Genomic DNA, 22,454 nt, shown 5'->3' with positions numbered 1-22,454 from the left:
AACCAGGCCACTCAAGCAGCTCCCATGCATGCCAATGCAGATCATTGGTTGGTGGGAATTATCCTACACTGTAACTTTAACCTCATTGTACCAGATAATGATCATCCAAAATTACCACCTGTAGTGAGAACGGGCTCAGTTAAACTGGCTTATAATATGTGACCAAATTTTAAGGGGACCCAATCAAAGGCTATATATATACAATATCAACAAAGAACTGTTATTCGTATTATTTTCCCAATGGCAATAAAAGTGACAAGTAGCCTTTGAGATTAGATGGAGTCATATCACCCCCACCAATGAAGAACAATTGGTATGTGACCTCCTGAAATGGCATTTTGCCAAGACAAAAGCAGTTGTAAAGAACAGCTTGAGAGTCTGTCAACCAGCTGTATAGTGATGTATAAAAACATACTGATAATATATTTGTCAACAATCAATGCATCATACCTTTAGCAAAAACACACGTAGAACTGGACACAAATACAAACTGCTTTGGAAACTTTATTTATAATCTCTAAAAAAACAAATGGTGAAATTTAATATGAGCCTTTGAAAATAAATCCCATCTCTCCGGCTTGCAGAAGGAGATCACCAAATAAACCTGCCAACATGGGTCATTGCACACAGTACATCAGGGTTACCCTAGAAAGGAAACAGAGAATATTAATAAACATTGGTATCTTTAAAAACCTACATTTAACGAGAAAACATGACTTTTTCATTCATTAACTTTGCTGCCTAATATTAAACACGATTGTGGGATGAAGTAGAGTTTTTTGGTTAAATTCTCACTGTAGTCATTGGTACCATGCATATGGCAACATCAGTACTCACCACGTCTATGGCAGGTAGGGAAAGAAAGGACTCCATTTCTGCACTGTACCCTTAACTGCCTCTCATCAGGTATCTCATATCCATCTATACAAAGAAATGCAACCAAGTCTTCATGGCTGGTGTACAGTTTCTCTCTAGATCGAAACCATTTAAACCGGAGATTATTGGCCTTCAGGTCTTTATCAGACACAGTGCAAGGCTCTGCCAAACAAAGATAATAAAAGTCGAAACCATCTTTTACCTTCTTTTTTTTTTGTTAGAAATGCATTATATTCTAATTATTAATCATAATACATGGATAGGAATGGGATTATATTCTAATTATAAATCATAATACATGGATAAGTATGGGATCCGTTATCCAGAAACCCATTATCCAGAAAGCTTTGAATTATGGAAAGACCATCTCCCTTATCCAAATAATCCACATTTTTAAAAATGATTTCCTTTTTCTCTGTAATAATAAAACAGTAACTTTTACTTGATCCCAACTAAAATATAATTAAAAAGGAAAGGTTTTGGGAGCACTCCATGGCTTAATAAAAATGTACTAAAATACAATGGAAGTGCTACTGATCTGGCCAAATTAACTACAAACATAGAGAAAAAGAAGACAAATTGATCAATGCACATTCCCTGGTCCCCTGTCATATAAGTAATCTATGCAGATGCATTTATTTACAAAATTATGATCATAAGATTGATAAGCCACCATACCACGTCAAGGTAAAACCCATATGGCGGATTGGGACATGGTAGCTCAAGATATAATTAATCCTTACTAGAAGCAAAACCAGCCTATTGGGTTTATTTAATGTTTATATGATTTTCGAGTAGACTTAGGGGGCTATTTGTCAAAATCCGAATGTATCTCATTATTTTCTGAAATATACTCCGGTCAACTCTGCATGGGTTATTTCCTGTTATTTATCAAAAAAATTTCCTGAAAAATTCCAGTTCGGGGAAAAAAATTTGAAAATCATGAAAATCATCCATAAATTTGAATCATATCAATTCTTCAGATTTCCACCCAAAAAAAATCAATTTTTTCGGATTTTTGACTGAAAAGCACAAAATCTTTGGATTTTTGCACAAAACCCAGTGCATATCCGGATATCTTCGGGACTTCTCCCATTGACTTATATCCAACCTTGGCAGGTCTGAGATGCCAGATTTTCGTATTCTGACTTTTTCTATCCTCGGGGATAATAAATCATGAAAAATTTGAGGGTATTTTTTCCACTAAAAAGTGGTATTTTATAGTACAAAAAAACTTGATTTTTTGGCCATTCAGACTTTAATAAATAACCCCCTTAAGGTATGCAGATCCAAATAACTGAAAGATCCATTATCTGGAAAACCTCAGGTCCTAAACATTCTGGATATGGCATGAAGGTACTCTGATCCCCCAAGTCGAAATGACTAATGAAGAAAAAGCCCTTAAACCCCACACAATAAGGGTAGGATCAGGGGCGCTTCACCAATAAGGCATGTTGAGGCTGGCGCCTCAGGCAGCAGCACCCCACTAGGTACCAGGGGCTGCAAAAATGCAGCTCCTGGTATTTTAAGAGCCGAATTTCCGGTTTTCAGACCAGAAATTCGTCTCTTCTAGCGCAGAGAGCGCAGTTAGGCTCTCTGCACTAGCATACTGGCCCTCTCTGCCGCCTTGTGGACCTCCTCAGGCGCAAAAATGTAAGCACATGGAGGGGCAGTGGCAACTGCTGCTGCCTCAGGCGGCGGAGGGGCCAGGATCGCCCCTGGGTAGGATTAACTGCCAACAGAAGGAATTACTAGGTTCTCTGTCCTAAATTTGTGTGGCTCTGCCGGAATCTTGTCAGTGATAGGAATATGTCAACATCACCGTAATGTGGAAATGATTTGGAAAGAGTTTCCAAAGGACGTAGACTTATCACAGAGGACAGTTTTGTAATTATCTTAAATTGCTGAATACGTGGTATAATAGTCTACAAACCTATACAGACTGGCGGATCATCCCATATTCCATCTCTACATGTAATTCTTCTGGGCCCTTCAAGTTTATAATATTCTGGGCACCTATATTCCATAAATGAGCCATGTGCATTGAAAGACAGTCTTGGTTGTATTGTGTCTCCATGTGGAACATTTGGTGGATACCCACATCCCTCTAAACAAAAGATAATTAGATTAGGATTAACAGTATTACAACAAAAATACTGTAAAAACATTGTGAAGGCCTACTGACCAACCACTTCAGTAACAGGAATGGAAAACAAAGATAGGAACTCCATACAATATAAGTTCCCAAATAATAGAATAGATCATCTATTGCACAAAGCAGTGAAGCGGGACTCAGCAAGAATCCCACAGAGTAAAGGTGGCCATAGACGTAACAATTACAATCTTTCAGGAAAAGATCTTTTCCATGTAGAGCTGAATTGTCCAATATATAGAAAGAAACAATAGAATTCTACCTGTGGCTGATGTTCAGATTCCTTCAAAGGCACCCGATCAAATTTCTCTGCCTGGACCAATCAACAAGTCAACCTATATCCAAGCTATCTGCTGATTTTGGTTGGCTTGCCAGCCTGGCATACACGCACTGAATATTGGAAATTAGTTTTGTACTATAATATTGGTGAGTATATGGTCACCTTAACACCAGGGTACAGTTACAATGCCCCAAAGTGAAGGTTATCAGTGTAAATATACATCATGTTTGTGCTTGAACTAAAGTGGGCTGAGTTTTATTTTTTAATTCATCTGTAATCTTGTTATCAGATCAAGGGGCAAATTCACTAAGATCCGAAGTTGCGCCAGCGACAGCTTCGCCGCACTTCGCCAGGCGTAGTTTCGCCAGCGCTACGCAAATTCACTAAAATTCGAAGTTGCTCTCTGGGAGGTGAACGGTAGCGAAGTTGCGCTAGCTTTAATTTGTCAAGCAAAGCGAAGTTACGCTAGCGATGCCTAATTTGCATATGGCGCCAAGTTAAAGTACAATGGATGTAGCAGCAAATACATTACACTACACAAGCCTGGGAAAGCTTCATAAAATAAAATAGAGTTGTTATTTTCCCCTACACATGTACCCACTGTATAGTTAAGGTGCCATATGTTAGGAAATGTAGGGGGGAAGGAGGGTACCCCCAAAAAAATTTACTATCTTTTTCAGCCTATCACCCTTAAAAAAGGAAAAAACGCCTGCTTATTTTGGGACTTAGAAAAAATGTCAACGATTTTGGAAGCAAGCCCTATCTACTCTATTGCACTTCGCCTGGTCTGAGGTGGCGAAGGCAAGTCTGGCGCAAGAGGTAACGTTCAGTAAAATGCGCAAATTAGCGCAACTTCGCCTGGCGTAAGGGTGCGAAGTAGAGTATGTCCACTTCGCTAGAGAATTTACGCCAGCGGCCGTTAGTAAATCGGCAAAGTAACGAAATGACATGACGCTGGTGAATTTGCGCTAACGTTAGGCGCTTCGCGCTTTAGTGAATTTGCCCCAAAGAGTTGGAGTACAAAAGTGGGCATATATGTTTGACAGCCAGTGTTGTAGAAAGTCACAATCCCTGAATGCTGGGACAAGATTGTCGCATTGCCATGGCCTGAATTGCACACTAAACATATTGATACACCCCACCTGTGTCTATGGATTTAATTATATTGCTTTCAGTGTATAGTTGATTTTCTAATGACTCTTAATAATTATGTATAGCCCAGTGCTTGAATTGGGAACAAAAAGGTGAGGAGATGGTGTGTGTGTGGCATGTGAAGCCACGCCCACAGTAGAAAGCAACGCCTACAGTAGAAAGCTACAGGAACACAGATGCCGCGCGCTGCATGACTAAATTTTTTAGGAGACCATGCCCACTTTTGTGGCCATGCCCCCACTATATCAGGAATTAAATCAGGATTTCATGCATAAATACCCCCACGACTAAATTTTTTATGTATAGCCCAGTGCTTGAATTGGGAACAAAAAGGTGAGGCGATGGTGTGTGTTTGGCATGTGAAGCCACGCCCCAGTAGAAAGCAACGCCTACAGTAAAAAACTACAGGAACACAGATGCGGCGCGCATTTAGGAGACCACGCCCACTTGTGTGGCCACGCCCCCACTATATCAGGAATTAAATCAGGATTTCATGTATTAATACCCCCATAACCCATATAGTGGCACCTTTCCTTTCCTCGCATGGCTTTAATAAAACCATCTACTAAATACTAGCAGGGCTCTGTGGCAAAATACAGAAACCTGGCTGAAGGGTCAGAATGAAGCAGAACGCGCCTACCTCACTCCAACCGCTGCCACCGCCGTCGTGAGAAACTGGAGTGAACCAGGCGGAGCTCCTGGGCCAGCCAACAATAGCATGCGTGCAGGAGTGTGAGAGGTCACGCGATAGCTACCTCAAAGCCTCACCCCTTCCCCTCCCTAATAAGAATCATGAGCAGCTGTATGAGCATCCCTTGTTATTGGAGTTTCGTCATTCTTCCTTCCTACAGTGATGTACTCTATTGGTGGCCGGGCCCGGGAGCTCCGCCCAGTTCACTCGCAGTTTGTTGCAATTCCGGTGGCAGTAGTTGGCGTGAGGTCATTCTGACCCTTCAGCCATTGGTTCCTGTAGTTTGCCACAGAGCCCTGCTATAGTAACTCTGGCGGAGCTTACTAGGGAAAAATAAAAAAAGCTCTGTCCTGCCCAGGGAAAAAAGTTCTGCTCTGGTTCATCCGTTCTGAGGGGATGGAAATGACTGAAGAAAAAGAAGGAGCGGGATGCCATCCCACCGCATCCCGCCCAAATTACAGCACTGGTATAGCCACAAAAGAGTGAGACAGAGAGTAGACCCACACACATTCTTCTGCAAGGTTTGAAAAGACTAAACAAGCAATCAACTGAACACAACTATAACACAGAGTGGGAGGCAAGATGGGTTCTTGGAGTGGCCCAAAAAGTATTAAAGGTAAGGGATCTGATTTCCAGAAACCCATTATCCAGAAAGTTCTGAATTACTGAAAAGCCATCTCCCACAGATTCCATTTTATACAAAAATAAATATTTTTAAAAATTATTTCCTTTTTCTCTGTAATCATAAAGCAGTAGCTTGTACTTGATCTAAACCAATATATAATTAGAACCAGGCTACTAGGTTTATTTAATGTTTACATGATTCTCTAGTAGACTTAAAGTATGAATATTTAAATTACCGAAATATCTGCGGAAATAAGTCAAATCAACTGAACTTGCTATGTTTTTTTTCTTGAAGACATTTCACTTGTCATCCAAATGGCTTTCTCAACTCAGAATACAAATAAGATCTTTTTGGAATATATCCTCTGGAATGTTGCTCCAATTAGCATAATCTGTTTATCATAATCCTCAAGGATGTCATGAAGTTAGGCGTTGATTTTATTAGCAAGATTGGAGCTTTGAGGTGTTATTAAACTTTCCAGGGAGAGGTGCCAAAACAGCATTGTATGTGGCAGACAATACATACTGTTTCTCTTCTTGTGCTTTGGGGTTGGGTCTTTTGAGTGAACCAGTTGCTGCCTCAGTGTGTTTAAAGCAGACAGGTATGTAGTGTTTATTACAAATCCTTCTAAGTTTTTCCTAAACCCCAGCTACATATGGGAGGACCAAGTCCTTGTCCTGTTTTCCCCCTTCACCAGTAGTCTTGATGTTATTGCTTCTCTTTCCACGGGTTTTCACAAAGGCCTAATATGAATACCCACACGTCTTCAGGGCCCCTCTGAGATGTTCCATCTCTTTCAACTTAGCCTCTGTGCTTGTAAGGATCTTGTCTGCTCTGTGATGTGGAGTTTTAATGACCCACAGTTTGTGATATAGTGGATGGTCGGAGTCAAACAGCAGGTACTGGTCTGTGTGGGTGGGTTTACTGTAGACCTCTATTTCCAGCTTTCCACCCTCTCTGACTTATACCAATCAGTCCAAAAAAGTCAGTATGTTATCTTGCACATCTTCTTGTGTAAACCTGATGTTGTGGTCCCCTGTCTTGATGTTCACACATGGGACCTCCTCTGTACCTCCTGTGTGTCTATTTTAACCCGGGTGTCACCCACATATCGGAACCAATCACTAGGAGTGATTCCTTTGAAGCTATCCAGGGCCTTTCTTTCCACTTCCTCCATGTACAGGTTTGCCACAATGTGGGAAACTGGCGATCCCATGGCACAGCAATGTGTTGTAGCCCGCTCGCACACCCTGGCCTTCAGCAATTCAGCGCCTGGTGCACGGTGTTGGAGGGATCGGCACCCTCCTCAGCAAACTGTCCAAGAAAACACTGGCACTCAAAGGCTAGCAAAAGCAGGGTTATACCCTTGCGTATTTATTCTGCAAACGTGCACGTTTGCAGAATAAATACTAACCCTGCTTTTGCTAGCCTTTGAGTGCCAGTGTTTTCTTGGACAGATCCCATGGCACAGACATGCCAGTGCCGGGCCAGGCCAGCCAGGCACCCTAGGCAGCCTGTCTGTCCCCGGGTGAGAGCACACAGGCGAATAGATGCTCACGCGCGCACATGCCCCTATTGGAGCTCGTGCGCGCACAATGGAGCTCTCTTGTGCGTGCAAACAGAACTAGCTCCTGCGTGAATGCAGGAAAATGGACCGTGCGCATGCGCAGGAGCGCAATAGGTGAAGAAAATGGCAGCGGCAGTTGGGGAGAGAGGGGACTGGACATGGGGTAGGCGACAGAGATGTACATGCCTGGTGCCCCCCCCAGCTTTGCGCCCTAGGCACGTGCCTACTTTGCCTACCCCTAGTTCCGGCCCTGAGCCATGCTCCTGCCAGTAGAACTTATCCTTTTACTTAAAATAGGCGGTACTTAGCCATAGGTCCAGTAAGGAACATACTTGCTCTGGGTTAAGCTTTGTCTGCCACATACAATGCTGTTTTGGCACCTCTAATAAAACCTCAAAGCTAACTTCATAACATCATTGTGGATTATGATAAACATTCCAGAGGAAATATTCCCGAAAGATCTTATTTTACAAGTTATTCTGAATTGAAAAAGCCAGTTGGATGACTGGTAAAATGTCTTCAAGAAAAAAAAAACAGCAAGTCCAGTTGATTTGACTTATTTCCACATATATACCATGACCTGGATGAATGAGAATCTTCACAAACATAAATTACCGAAAGATCCATTATCTGGTAAACCTTAAGTCCCAAACAAAACTAGAACCCCCCCCCTTCCTTTCCATATATATTCGAAAAATTTCAAGTAGTAATATAACTATTCAGTATTCCATTTCCATTATATGGAAATATACTTTTGAAGGTACTATTTTTTAAAGTAATCCTTAAAGTTGATTCTATTGCACTTGACAGTACTCACCGTACTTATGGCATTTAGGGTAAAGGAGCACACCATTATTGCACGGTACTCTTAGCTGCCCCTCATCAAGTATCTCATAGCCATTTACACAACCAACGGAAACCACCTCTCCATGCCTCATGTACAGTTTATCGTTAGCAACCCATTTCAGTCTGAGATTATTCGCTTTCAGCTCTTCATCGAACACAGTGCAAGGTTCTAAGAAACAAAGATAATAAAAGTCACAATTATAGGTGGGAGCATATTGCAGCACCTTGCTTGGTACATGGTATCATTGCTTGATATAAATGGATCCATATACAAAGAGATAGAGGAAGGGGCACATCCTGTAATCCTCCAGTTCGAATACTTTTTGAAATGTGGCAATATAGTGTTGAGGTCCCACGGTTTGTGAAGAGCACTCTGTGAAGCCCCGACTCTCCTGAAACACTTCATTCATCATGGACCTAGGTGCCCTTAGCACACCAGTGTTCAAATGGTAGATTGGGATCTACTAGGGGCCCATTCACTAAATTTTGAAGTGTTTTTTTGGCTACTTCGACCATCGAATGGGCTACTTCGACCTTCGACTACGACTTTGAATCGAACGATTCAAACTAAAAACCGTTCGACTATTCGACCATTCGATAGTCGAAGTACTGTCTCTTTAAGAAAAAACTTCAACCCCCTAGTTCGCCACCTAAAAGCTACCGAAGTCCATGTTAGCCTACGGGAAGGTCCCCATAGGCTTTCCAAGTTTTTTCTGATCGAAGGTGTAATTATTATTTCCTAGTGAAGCCACTCATATTTGTAATCCCCGAATCCCACTAGGTGGAGGTACTGCCATGGAGAGAAATTCCCAGTCCCCTTTCATTTAGCAAAGTGGATACAGGACCTGTGGATAGAATGAAATTGGTCATGTACAGTACATTCTATAATACAGGGGGTGGCCAAAATAACTATACCTATACAAACTGGTGGTTCTTCCCATTTTCCATTTCTACAAGAAACTTTTTCTTCTCCTCCAAGTATATACATCTGTGGGCACTTGTAAGTCATTACAGAGCCGTGGGCATGTGACTTCATTTGCGGCTCTAACGTGTCTCCATATTGCACTACTGGTGGTTTCCCGCAGCTCTCTCCCTGTCCTACAATAGAAAAGTCATTATATGAGTACATATGTCATATACAGGTATGGGATCCGTTATCCGTAACTTGTTATCCAGAAACCCCAGAATTACGGAAAGGCCTTCTCCCATTGACTCCATTATAATAACATAATCCACATTTTTAAAAACGTTTTCCTTTTTCAGTGTAATAATAAAACAGTAGCTTGTATTTGATCCCAACTAAGATATAATGAATCTTTATTAGAAGCAGAACCAGCTTATTGGGTTTATTTAATGTTTATATGATTTTTTAGTAGACTTAGGGGCACATTTACTATTGGTGGAATATCGAGGGTTAATTAACCCACAATATTCGGCCGTCGAAGTAAAATCCTTCGACTTCGAATATCGAAGTCGAAGGATTTACTGTCAATCGAACGATTTTCCTTCTATCCCAAATTGCCTAGAGAGCCTATGGGGACATTCCCCATAGGCTAACATTGGTGCTCGGTGGGTTTTAAGTTGGGAAGTAGGTGGTTACAGTTTTTTTTAAAGAGACAGTACTTTGACTATCGAATGGTCAAATAGTCAAACGATTTTTAGTTTGAATCGTTCGATTCGAAGTCGAAGTCGTAGTCGAAGGTCGAAGTAGCCAATTCGATGGTCGAAGTAGCCAAAAAAAAAAACCTTCGAAATTCGAAGTATTTTTTATTCTAATCCTTCACTCGAACTTAGTAAATGTGCCCCTTAATGTATGAAGAACCAAATTACAGGAAATCATTATCTGAAAACCCCAGTACCCAAGCATTCTGGATAACAGGTCCCATACCTGTATATAGATATATATATATATATATAAAATGCTGCATGATGGATTTGTTGGCAGTGGGGGGACACAACATGAAAAAGACGATGTAGATGGGGTTTTATCGTCATTCGCACAGTTAAGAAAATATGTTCTTGGTGTAAGTTCAGTATCTGTGACTGAAGATGCATAAATGGTGCCAGTTTTAGACATTAATTAAGTAATAATAAATACCTATTCCTAATGTGCGCAATTTGAGGTGCTCCTCAAGGAAACCATACTTGCAATATACTATCCAGCATGGATAATTGGCCAAAATAAGCAGAATCCACAGGCACTCACCAAACTCCAACTCAGGCTAGTTATAAAATGATAAATACTTTATTATAGCATGCTTCACTGCTACAATAGCCTTACGCATTTCATGCATACAGCCACTTTGTCATGCCATGACTAATCACTTTTTCCATTCAGCCAGTGATTCTAAACCTCATTAGCATGTACAAATATAAGGAAAATTATAAAATGTGCATTCATCATGAACTAATAAAAATGGGTACCATTTAGCTGTTTGCTAAAGTCACATGATTTTAAAGGGTCCTATTCAATTTGGTGCAATTCAGCCATATTCTGCAAAATGTATTTATGATTTAGCCAAATCCCCAACTGAATCCTAAATGGACCCCTAGGAAGCAATATATGGATAAAGTAGATCCTGCTGAGGTGTAAGACAGAAAGGCAATATGGTCAAGGTAATGGGGGGGGGGAGACGCAAGACTGACTAAATTTTAACATGTCAAAAAAAATAAGAAACATCTCTGAAACATTTCCGAAGCAGAACATCATCAGAGCAGCTTCTTTCTTTCTCCTGACAACTTCCTTGACTACTTGGTGGTCAGAAACTGACCAGCAGGTGGCGCTGTTGTAAAAAATGTATTTATATTAACAGGACATGTATCCCTTAATATCTTGGAATTAAAAATAATAAATAATGTAAATTACGAAATAGAATAGCACTCTCATTCATTTTGCATTCACTTATTTTAAAGGTTTACTTATCCTTTAAAAAAATAAAGATCTCAGAAGTTGCAATCGGCAGCCTTTATTTAAGTTGCTGGGACATGTTGATACTTACCTAGTTTGGTGCAAGTGGGATAATTGATTGTGCCACTAATGCATTTCACTCTCAGCAGTGAAGTGTCAGATATTTCATATCCGTCTAAACAACGAAACGAAACAAAGTCGTGGTGTCGCAGGTACATCTTATTCAATCCAACTTTCCATCTCAAATCAGTATTTCTGGTTCTCAGGTCTTTATCTATAACAACACACGGCTCTGAAACCAAAATATGAAATAACAACTTTAAAAAAAAAATGATTTGAGACCAATTCTACATTATTTAAGTCTTGTTTTCTTTCCTTCAGCCATGCCAACTATAACAACTGAATTCAGATCTGCAAGTTCATAGATGAAAGAGTTTGTCCATAACCAAGAACTAGTGATGGGCGAATTTGCGCCGTTTCGCTGAAAAATTCACGAATTTCGTGCGAAATTTGTGAAAAATTCGTGAAATAGTGCCGGCGTCTCATTTTTGACGCATTTTTTTTCACGCCGTTTTGCGGATTTATTCGCTGGCGGCAAATCGTGCAAATTTGCCGCAAATTCGCGCCTGGCGAATAATTTAATACATTCGCCCATCACTACCAAGAACATCTTGCAGGTAAATCAGATAGAAGCAAGGGGTATGGGTTGTTCTTGTGCTGAGCTATAATGCACCATTAATTATTGCTCCATCTGTTGGTAACCAGTACAACCAGCCTGACTCTCATGTGCAAAAGCTGCTCTTATTGGGTGATGGCAAGAGTGATGCTGTGCCAACCCCTTTAAAAATGCTCAGAATATGTCTCCCGCCCAGCATTTATGTCATGTCCTTACAGCATTTAAATTCTACGTGAATACTACTAACTCAATTGACCTTATCTAAAGCTTATCTAGACTTTAATGGGGGAAAGTAATAAAAGACGGTAACGGAACAATTTTGCAATGTGAAAAGTTAAGGCTTTGCGCAAACAAATTTAATATAGCTTTTGCGAAACCCGGAAACTGTTTAGCGACCGCTTCCGACAGTGGAAGAAGGTTGCGAATTTTATAGCTTGTCCCAATGCGCAGTCAATGTAATAAAACTTCTTAATTATGTTTGCTCCAAAAGATTATGACACCTACACGGGGGAGGGGGGGAGGGTTTTTGCACCGACTAGGTTTCCTTCCCCTTTAAGAAAGAATATTAACACAGCACAAAATGAGTTCAGCGCACGGGCGCTCAGCCAGAGTAATTACAGAGACGGAAAATCTTCATCCAAAGCGGCTTTATTATGGCAAACAATGTTATTCAGTGGTAATGTCTGTGCAAATCAGCCTACGCGTTTCGTGCCCACATCCAATGGCACTTCTTCAGAGCTAGCTGGATGGATGTGGGCACGAAACGCGTAGGCTGATTTGCATGGACATTACCACTGTATAACATTGTTTGCCATAATAAAGCCGCTTTTGGATGAAGATTTTCCGTCTCTGTAAATACTCCGGCTGGGCGCCCGTGCGCTGAACTCATTTTGTGCTGTGTTGACACGGGAGTTGCGTGCCTGCATAGTTCTCGTGGGATGCGCTGGACAACAGATGGGCTTCGGGTATTGCTAGATAGATGAGCTCCGATTTACACATTTTCCCGTATTTGCATTATAAGGAAGACTATTGCATTGCGGAATGTGAATTTTTATTGTTATTGGTGTGAATTGTTTTTCTCTTTGCACTTTTATGTCCCCCTTATAGTCACTGACTAACTCAGAGTTAACTCAGAGAGAGCTGAAAAGCAGGAAGTAGTGTTCTGGCTATTATGTTACACATCCAGTCACTCCAGTCTTTATACATTACATTTTTGCCTAACTAACTATATTAGAAACATTTTTTATTTTGCACTGTCTATTTATTTACCCAGTTTTTATTTTATACTGAACAGTTCCTTTAAGGGTGAGGGTTGGCATAAGGGTACCTATGCTGGCATTGTTTTATGTTATCACTCAGTAGAGGCTGGTCCTGCTAAATTCTGCTTGGTACAGGGCAACTGAATGGTGGTATAGCTTTGTGGTATTACTCTATACAAAGTTAGGGGCTGCTCTGCTGAATGGTGCTTAGTTCATAGGAACACCTACAATATACTTCCATTTTTTATGGCATCGCTCTATCCAGTCTATGCGCAACAGTATTCTAGTATAATATTAGGATAATACAATCAGATATTACAATCTATATAATATATATATATATATATATATATATATATATAGCTTTATTGCATGAAGTGGTCTCATGGTATCTCACTCCGCAGGATATTATCAAAGTTGTTCTTATTACAGTGATGCCTAAATTATTCTGTTTATAGTTCTTTCTGGCCAACCACATTCCCAATGACTATGGACCATTCCGCCTTCACCTCTTCGCCACCAGTGATTTATATGGAAGTTAAGGCACTAACCCCCATATATAATGCACTAAGTTTGCCCAGGAGCAGTAACCCATGGCAACCAATGAGATGCTTTCCTTTAAACAGGTGACTAGTAAATTCTACCTGCTGATTGGTTGCTGTGGGTTACTGCCCCTGGGCAAACTTAGTGACTTTTATTATATAACCCTATAATAAAGAGTCCTGAGTGGACAGCATGAAGAACAGCAAAATACACAAACTGCAGGCAGGGATTATAAAAGTTGAGGAATACAAAGCAAGAGGATAATAACTACCGTATATACTTGTGTATAAGCCGACCCGAGTATAAGCCGAGGTACCTAATTTTACCTACAAAAACTGGGAAAACTTATTGACTCGAGTATAAGCCTAGGGTGCATTCCAGTACACACTGTGTTGTGATATCTGTACATACACACATGAGATGTGTAGAGCAGTGGTTTCCCCACTTGGGATAATATGCTGAGCTACAGGTTGGGTCCTGCCTGTGATTGGATCCTATACAATGCCTCTTTATGCAGGCACCAGTGCTAATAAAAAGCAGAACAACAAATAAATAAAGGTACCTTAATTACAGAATGCCACCGATCTGCATGAACAGAACTCAGCCTGGTGAGCAGCTACTCACATGGGCTCCAGTGGCTTGGTCGGCCGCTTTCTGGGGGCATCCACATTCTCTGTCGGCGTGTTGGCGGCTGTCACGGGTCCGGGTTTGGGGCCGTGGAGGAGTCACTGTCTCACCAGTGTTTTGCGATGCGGCTGCTCCTCATTCTCCGTGCTGCTGTCGTCTGTGTTGTTTCCCTGGCGGGTTCCGGTGGTGGCGGGGAGATGGGGGCAGGGGCGGGAGCAGTTGCCCTGTGGGGTCCTGTCTGATGGGCCCCACTGTGGCACCGGATCGGGTCCCCTCGGCAGGCGCCGTGCAGCTTAGCAGGCAGCAGGCCCTGCGATGAGCAGGAGGACTGACAGCTTGAGCCAGCCAATAGTCTGTTGAGCTAGGGCGCTAAGGCGAGAGGCTGCCAGTTGGTGCAATGTGTGGGCGGAGCTAGGCGAGTAGTATAGACGCCAATGGGAGGAGCGCGCATGGGAAGATGTATGCCACTGCCGCATGAAGGACATTGCATGAGCGCGCTTCAGGTGATTGTGCACATTGACTCGAGTATAAGCCGAGGTACACTTTTTCAGCAGATTTTGGAGGCTGAAAAACTCGGCTTATACACGAGTATATACGGTAATCATAATCGTAATATTTCTATGAGATAGAAAATGAATGCAGATATTTAACCAAGTGAAACTGCACTCACCTATACAAACTGGAGGGTCGTCCCATTTTCCATTTCTGCAGGTAACTTGGGGATTTCCTTCAAGCACATAATAATTTGCACATATATAGGGGGCTACTGAGCCATGTCTATTGGTTGCCTGTGTGGGCATTAGGGTGTCTCCAGCCTGCACCACTGGAGGGGGCCCGCAGCTCGCCCCTTGTTCTGAAACACAAGGGCACTGATTTAGATATTTTGCTCACAGGAGGGGGGAGTGGTTACTATTCTGGATGGAGACTTACTTCTGCATTCTGGGATTTCAATCCACTGACCCTTTTTACAAAGAGCTTCTTTATTTGTGTGAAAAACAAAACCGCTGTCACATTCATACGTTGCTTTCTCCAAAGATTGGTAAATAGCCTTCTCAGAAACAAGCCGTGCGTTCCCTACAATTGGCGCAGGTCCACAAATGACAGCTATAGGGCAAAGGGAACAACAGAGGATTATGGGATAGAAGTATTTAGAAATCAAAATGAAAGAAGATCCTATTTGTTATAATGTCAAATAAATGTTTTGTTTACCAGAAATCCGACCAATACTCACAAGTGAAAGAGTAGAGGGGTCAGACTAAATTAAAATACTTTAAAAATAAATTACACTCACATTTGGTTGTTTGAAGTAGGGATGCACTTTTCCGCCCCTAATTTGCATATGCAAATTATGATTTGGTTCGGTATTCTGCCGAAACTTTCATGAAGGATTTTGGGATTCGGTGCATCCCTAGATTGATGTCAATCACACATAAATGCATAAATCTCACAGGCTGTTAGCTCCTTTTGGGGGGCCCTGCCAGTGTGTATTCCCCTCGTGTGATGTCACTTCCTGCCTGACGCGTTTTACAGAGCCACACAGCTTCCTCAGAAGCTAACAGGAGCTAACAGCCTGTTAGATTTATGCATTTATCTGTGATTGACTTCAAACAATACAAATTGCACTCACATTTGGTTATTTGAAGTAGGGACAAACCAAATCCAGGATTCGGTTTGAGATTTGGCCAGGATTCAGCCTTTTTAAGCAGGAATCTGCCAAATCCTTGTGCATGGCCAACCCAAATCCAACCCCTAATTTGCATATGTAAATCAGGTGTGGGAATGGAAATCACGTGACTTTTTGTCGTAAAACAAGGAAGTAAAAATAATTTGCATATTCAAATTAGGATTCGGTTTGGCATTCTGAAGAATCTTTCATGAAGGATTCTGGGATTCGGCCCAATCCCAAAAAGTGAATTCAGTGCATCCCTAATTGAAATCAATCACACATAAATGCATAAATCTCACAGATTGTTAGCTCCGTTAGGGGGACCCTGCCCGTGTGTATTCCCCTCTTCGGTTTCCCTGAGATCAACTGTGAGGTCACTTCCTGCCTGACGCATTATACCGAGCCAATCGGCTTCCTCAGGAGCAAACAGGAGCTAACAGCCTATGAGATTTATGCATTTATCTGTGATTGACTTCAAACAACCAAACGTGAGTGCAATTTGTTTTTAAAGTATTTTAACTTAATGAATGGTGTTACACTATTTTGGATTTTTATTTCTTTACATTGGAGGAAATTTGTTCCATATCACATGAGGCTAAATTGTGAAGCGATGGGCAGATTTATTTGCCAGACGTGAAATTCATAGCGAATTTCGCCACTGGCCAATAAATTAGTGAAACTGCCAGGAAAATTCGCCGGGGAAAATTCACCACAACCAAATAAATTTTGCCGTTGGCAACAATTTGGACGCCGGCAAAAATTTAACGCACGCCCATTGACTTTGATGCAATCGGACAAAATAGGTGCACGTTGAATTGACGCCGGCGTCCAAATAGTCGCCGGTGTCAAAATTCGCATTTACGAATTTTTGCCATTTCACACAAATTCACCCATCACTAATTGATATCTCTTTAATGGATTCAATGATTTTAGACCTTTAAAGGGGTCGTTTACCTTTTTAATTTTTTCAGTTCAGTTGGTTTCAGACAGTTCAGCAGAAATAAAGACGTTTTTCCAATGACTTGCTATTATCTTTTTGTGAAGTGTAAAGTTTAATTTTTCACCTTCTTATCTTTCTGAAGCAGCTCTGGGAGGTAGGGGGGGGTCAGCGACTCTTTAAACTGCTTTACATTGATACATTTAGTTGATCCATTGTTTTAATCTTTGTCTGCTGAACAGAATCCCTGAGTTTCATTAAGGATAAGGGCAGATTCGGGAAGATTTAGTGCCTGGCAACTAATCGCCTCTTTTGCGGGGCGACAATCTCCCCGAACTGCCTTCTTCCTGCCTTCCGCCTGCTTGAATGAGAAAACGCCAGTGCAATGCACTCGCGGCGCTTCGATTCCTGAAATTGCCCGAAGTGTGATTCAGAAATCGAAGCGCCACGAGTGCATTGTACTGGCGTTTTCTCATTCAAGCAGGCGGAAGGCAGGAAGAAGGCAGTTCGGGGAGATTGTCGCCCCGCAGAAGAGGCGATTAGTCGCCAGGCACTAAATCTCCCCGAATCTGCTCGTCTGCCTCTACCCTGGAGGTGGCTGTTAGAATTCATACAATAGTAGTAGATACTGCTGAGAAATAGTTCAACTAATGGAGCAAATTGTAACAGTTCAGAATCTGCCCCTGGACTGAAACCACCTCCAGAGACAGGAACACAAGAATCACGTAGAGTGAGTAGTGATGGGTGAATTTATTCGCCAGGCGCGAATTTGCGGCGAACTTGTGTGATTCACCACCAGTGAATAAATTTCCGAAACATCTGTGAAAATTTGCGGCAAAAATTCGCCGGCGTCAAAATTTTTTTACGAAAAACGGACGCCGGCGTCAAAAATGGGCGCCAGCGTCAAAAACGCCATTTCGTAAATTTCGCACGAAATTCGCTAACTTTTCGGCGAAGCAAAATCACTAAGAGTGAGTACTTACACACACATGTAGGAATATTAATCCACTGGCCATTTAGACACTGTGCTTCACTGTGTTCAGCCACTTCATAGCCAACATTGCACACGTACTTTGCACTTTCCCCATCTGTGTAATTATCCTTTAATTGTATAATATATCCATTTTCCTCTACCGGTGGCCTGCTACATGGCTTTCCTGTATAAATAAACAGGGAGTGATTTTATTATACAGGACATAAGCAAACACAGTGATTATTTACACACCCAGAACTAAGAGCAGGTTTTTGGAGCACCTGACAAATTTCTCCTGAATTTCGGCTGTGCCAAAGGTCTTTGCTTGAGTAAACTAACATACCCCCATGGTATTTGCTTTCATTTAAATGGAGCAAAGTCAAAGCACAGAAAGGGTCACTGTAATTACCAACTGAATTAAAATTAAATTACAATTAAATTACAATTAAAAACCACAGAGCATATCGGGTGCTGGTTTTCTAATATGTTAATCTGCTGGGAGCATAATACTAATCAACTAATTATATATTTGATTACATTTTCTTTGTATAATATTATAAATTGAGATTTATATATTTTATGGCTCTTAGATATTTATAACTATTCATCATATGCATCATGTTCTCTTTTTCTATTAAAATGCCTCAATTATTCCTAAGATATATTTATTTCTATGAGGGTTTGATCGATTGTAGTGATATGGGGTTTGTATTAACGTATTTATATATTTATGGATTAATTGCTTAGTGTGGCAGACTCACGATTTCTATATGATATGTGAGGGGGGGTCATTTATCAACACCGGGCAAATTTGCCCATGGGCAATAACCCATGGCAACCAATCACATTGCGGCTTTCACTGATCTACTTGCAGCTGGCTTTAAAAAGCTAATCACTGATTGGTTGCTATAGGTAACTGCCCATGGGCAATTTTGCCCAGTGTTGATAAATGAGTCCCAGGGGTTCATGTTTTTAGGCAGGTGTGGGTTGCCTCTATTTAGAGGGTTGGGAGAGGCCGTGTTCTATGCTTCTGAGGAAGTGGCGTGAGGCCACGAAACACGTTGAGCGTGGGGCTAGATATACTGTTGCCGAATACTGTTTTTATGATGTAATTTTCAATAAAATTGGATACTTTTTAAAGGACCCTTTGGCTGATTGGTGCTCCGTGATTCAGATACCTTCTAGGTCAATAAATCAAATATATGTCTTTATTAGAGATGTTGGTGCAAATGCTTGAAGTGGCCACTTATTATTACACATGTCCAAGGAAGCAAAATAAAGACAAAATAGATCCTCTAATGTCCTACACATGAGCCCACCCTAAAACAAATGTGGCATGCCCCTCAAATGGTAAAAAAAAAATCGTTTTAACACAAAAATCTTTAATAGTTAGGACTTTTTTAAGACAATGTGAAAGTTTCACTATATAGAGCATGTAGACCATATTGTACTGACACAGTGGGACAGGCAATATCAGATACTTACTGTATTCTTCTCTAGAGGACAAACAATTCCTTACAGTATCAAATGTGTGATTACTAAGGCCTGATTGTTACTAGGGGTTTAGATTCAGAACTTACCCAAACACTTGGGCCGTGGGTCCCATCCATTCTCAGTGCATTTGGCTACACCATACGTGTCACTTTCATTGGTCTTGTTGAGTGGCACATAATGTTCATGGCAGATATACTCAATCACTTTCAATGTAGATAACGGGAATGAGTACCAGTAGCGGAACTCTCCATTCTGCAGCTCAGGTTCATCACACAGTTGGGCTACACAAACACAACCAACATTGTATTCAACTTACGTGCAGAGCAGCTTACAATTCATTGTGCTTGTTTATACTCACTCTTTTATGTTTCTATAAAGAGCAAACCATTTAATAACCCTTCTCTTCCAACAATTTCCCCTCATTTCTCTTACTTCTTTGTTGCTCCCATCCTCTTTTTTGCCTCTGTGTTTTACCATATACCAGGGGTCCCCAACCAGTAGCTCATGTTGCTCTCCAATCCCTTGGATGTTGCTCTCAGTGGCCTCAAAGCAGGAGCTTATTTTTGAATTCCAGGCTTGGAGGAAAGTTTTGGTTGCATAAATACCAGATGTACTGCCAAACAGAGCCTCAATGTAGGGTGACAATCCACATAGGGGCTACCAAATGGCCAATCACAGCACTTATTTGGCCCCCCAAGAACAGTTTTCATGCTTGTGTTGCTCCCCAACTCCTTTTACTTCTGAATGTTGCTCACGGTTTGAAAAGGTTGGGGATCCCTGCCATATACCAACATACCATACTGACCAAGCCTTATCTGGGGAGATTAGCACCTCATTTGTAACTACAGCTAAATCTATTAGCAAAAAATCAGGAGATATTATATAATAATGAAAAATCTTTATTAGGACATGCTTTAGCCTAACGCATTTTGTGCCAAGGATGGGCACTTACTCTTAGGCTAAATCTACACAAGGACACATATGTTTAGGAAAAACATGAACAATCTTGTATCTGCTGGTTTAGTATCAAGTGTATCCCTCCATCCCTTTCCTGGTTTCTCTGAATTATACCCCCTCTGAATAACCACAGGTTTCACAATTCTTCAATTTGTCCCACCTTGTACTTAAGCACTTGTATTTGTTTTACTTTGTTGGCTCCAGTCCTGGGGACATTCACCCTGGTAGTTGTACCCATGGCTAAAGATTTGGTGCAAAGTATAGGGACAATGGTCATAGCCCCAGAGAGCAGCAGTTGTAGGTAGGAAGAGTGTGAGAAAGCAGTAGTGTCAGGCAAGATGGAGACATCAGGGGAAGTAGGAATAGTGACAATAAATAAGATTGGGGAAAAGTAAGATGGTGGCAGAAGGATGAGGTGTGATGGAATGGCAAGACCAAGACAGTGGAGCAAGACAGAAATGTTTATGGATGATGGTGACAGTAGGGCAATTCAGAGACAGTTGCAGTTTATATCAGCGTAGCCCAGTCTATATTTGTTAGTTGTACTGCCACATTAAAAAAGCCCTGTTATTCATGGCCAACAGATACACAATAGCATTATAATATATTATGTTACCTGTTCGCTGGGCTCCCACCACAACACAGCACAGGATGGAGGCAAATACATAGAAAGATCCCAAGAAAGACATTGTGTCCCAGTATGTAGGTCTGTGTAAGTTCCTACTCTTCCTCTCTGTGAGTGAATTAGCACAGACCTTGTGCTTTGCTTTTACACCATCTCTGTGATTGTGTAAACTCAGATAAGGATTTCAGAAGATTTGTTTGGGTTTGTTCATTTCCAGTTATCGTCCACCAATCCTAACCCCATGAAAAAATAGCCTGAAGCTGCAAATAATAGGTTCTTTTGCAGGGCTTTCTCATACAGGGGAACTGTTGCTTAACCACAATGTACTCTGTTGCTGGACTACACATACAGTACATGTAAGATATACTCTGTTATAGGTCACACTAGGTGTGATAAATAAGTAGGGCTAGCTATCTTAGCAGCCCTATGATTTGGTCAGCTAAGTGGGCCCTAGTTTAGTCTAGTAGCCTAGTAGTCTTGACAGCTAAGGGGGGTCCTTACCAAAGTTGGGAAATAAGTTCCCCTTCCTGTGTCAAAGTATGACCATTGTATTCCATAGTTGGCCAGAGGGTGCTACTGTTCTATAGTATATAGTCCATTTTCTGAGAGATTTCACCTGAGCAGGTTGGTGGGTCCAGATTGGAAACTAGGTTAAGTCTGGCCTAGTAAGTGTTAGGATATACTCATAATAGATATGATAGATAGGAGTAGGGCTAGCTATCATAGCAGCCTAAAGCTCCACCTAGGAGATGTAGTAGAATCCTGAGTACACTACTGCCCAGAGCAGGAAACAAGTGTACAGACATAGGGACTACAGGAGTTCATCTAGTTTCCACTTGAGAGGAATCCTGAAAGATGGAGTTGACACTTGAAATAATCCTCCATTCTATGTCTGACTCTTAAGCTATATTTGTGAGTATCTGCCTACCATTGTATACAAAAAAGTCCAGCACCCTTTTCAGAGTTTCCTAGTAAATACTTATTCACCACCACTCATATTGCTAGGGAGCTTGCTGGGCTCAATGACCGCTCACCGTTTAAATGAAGTGGTTCGGGTGCACGTTGTCCTGAACCCCACTCTTATTGTTAGGCAAATCATCCATGGCAAGTATTACCCAATATTCAATCTCCCATAAGCAGTTGTATACTGGTTTCAAGCAATGTTTCTGTAACAACTTACCCTGGTGGTCTAGTGGGAGGGGGTCTGCAGGGAAGCCTATTTGCAGCAACTTCTCTATTTGTTGGCGCATGCGTGCTAGTGTGATGACGCCAGTGCGCAGCTTAAAAGTATTTAAAGCCACAGAATGTATTTGGCATTGCCCATTATAGGTTTTCTCCTAGTGAGTTCCTGGTGCCTCTGTGCTGTTAAGCTTCTGTATTCTGTGATTGGATTTACTGTTTTGACCCTTGCCTGCCTGACTATCCTGACTTCTGTGTTCCTGACCCCTGCCTGGTAAACCGTTTATTTTGACATCAGTATCCTGACCCATGCCTGTCTTGACTCTTCTCTATTGATATCTTGGTTTTGACCTCTGCCTATCTGACTCCGATTGAACTCTGCCTGCCCGACCCAGCCTGATTTGACTATGCTATCTGTCTA

At 41.5% G+C, this 22,454-nt stretch overlaps 1 protein-coding gene across 1 annotated transcript; it reads right to left on the bottom strand.

Moving 5' to 3' along the window:
• Positions 1–491: 491 nt before the first annotated feature.
• On the bottom strand, positions 492–20,997 carry svep1l.L (sushi, von Willebrand factor type A, EGF and pentraxin domain containing 1 like L homeolog). The gene is made up of 11 exons (XM_018231496.2): positions 20,846–20,997; positions 19,359–19,553; positions 17,789–17,962; positions 15,133–15,306; positions 14,873–15,055; positions 11,189–11,389; positions 9,105–9,287; positions 8,161–8,358; positions 2,810–2,983; positions 838–1,038; positions 492–645 (listed from the first exon to the last, which is right to left on the bottom strand). Exons 1-11 carry the CDS (start codon positions 20,916–20,918, stop codon positions 641–643), a joined length of 1,761 nt encoding a protein of 586 aa, XP_018086985.1. The 5' UTR covers positions 20,919–20,997; the 3' UTR covers positions 492–640.
• Positions 20,998–22,454: the final 1,457 nt, after the last annotated feature.

This window comes from Xenopus laevis, chromosome 8L, assembly GCF_017654675.1.
Source record: "Xenopus laevis strain J_2021 chromosome 8L, Xenopus_laevis_v10.1, whole genome shotgun sequence".
In the NCBI taxonomy this organism is placed as follows: domain Eukaryota; kingdom Metazoa; phylum Chordata; class Amphibia; order Anura; family Pipidae; genus Xenopus; species Xenopus laevis.
This window is presented reverse-complemented; position numbering and strand designations above follow the sequence as displayed.

Coding starts and splice junctions, on each gene's coding strand:
- svep1l.L (XM_018231496.2), bottom strand. CDS start 20,918: ATGTCTTTCTTGGGATCTTTCTATGTATTTGCCTCCATCCTGTGCTGT. Junction 2,984..8,160: donor CCCTAAATGCCATAAGTACG/GTGAGTACTGTC, acceptor TCTTTTGTTTAG/AGGGATGTGGGTATCCACCA. Junction 1,039..2,809: donor TGATCCGCCAGTCTGTATAG/GTTTGTAGACTA, acceptor TTTGTTTGGCAG/AGCCTTGCACTGTGTCTGAT.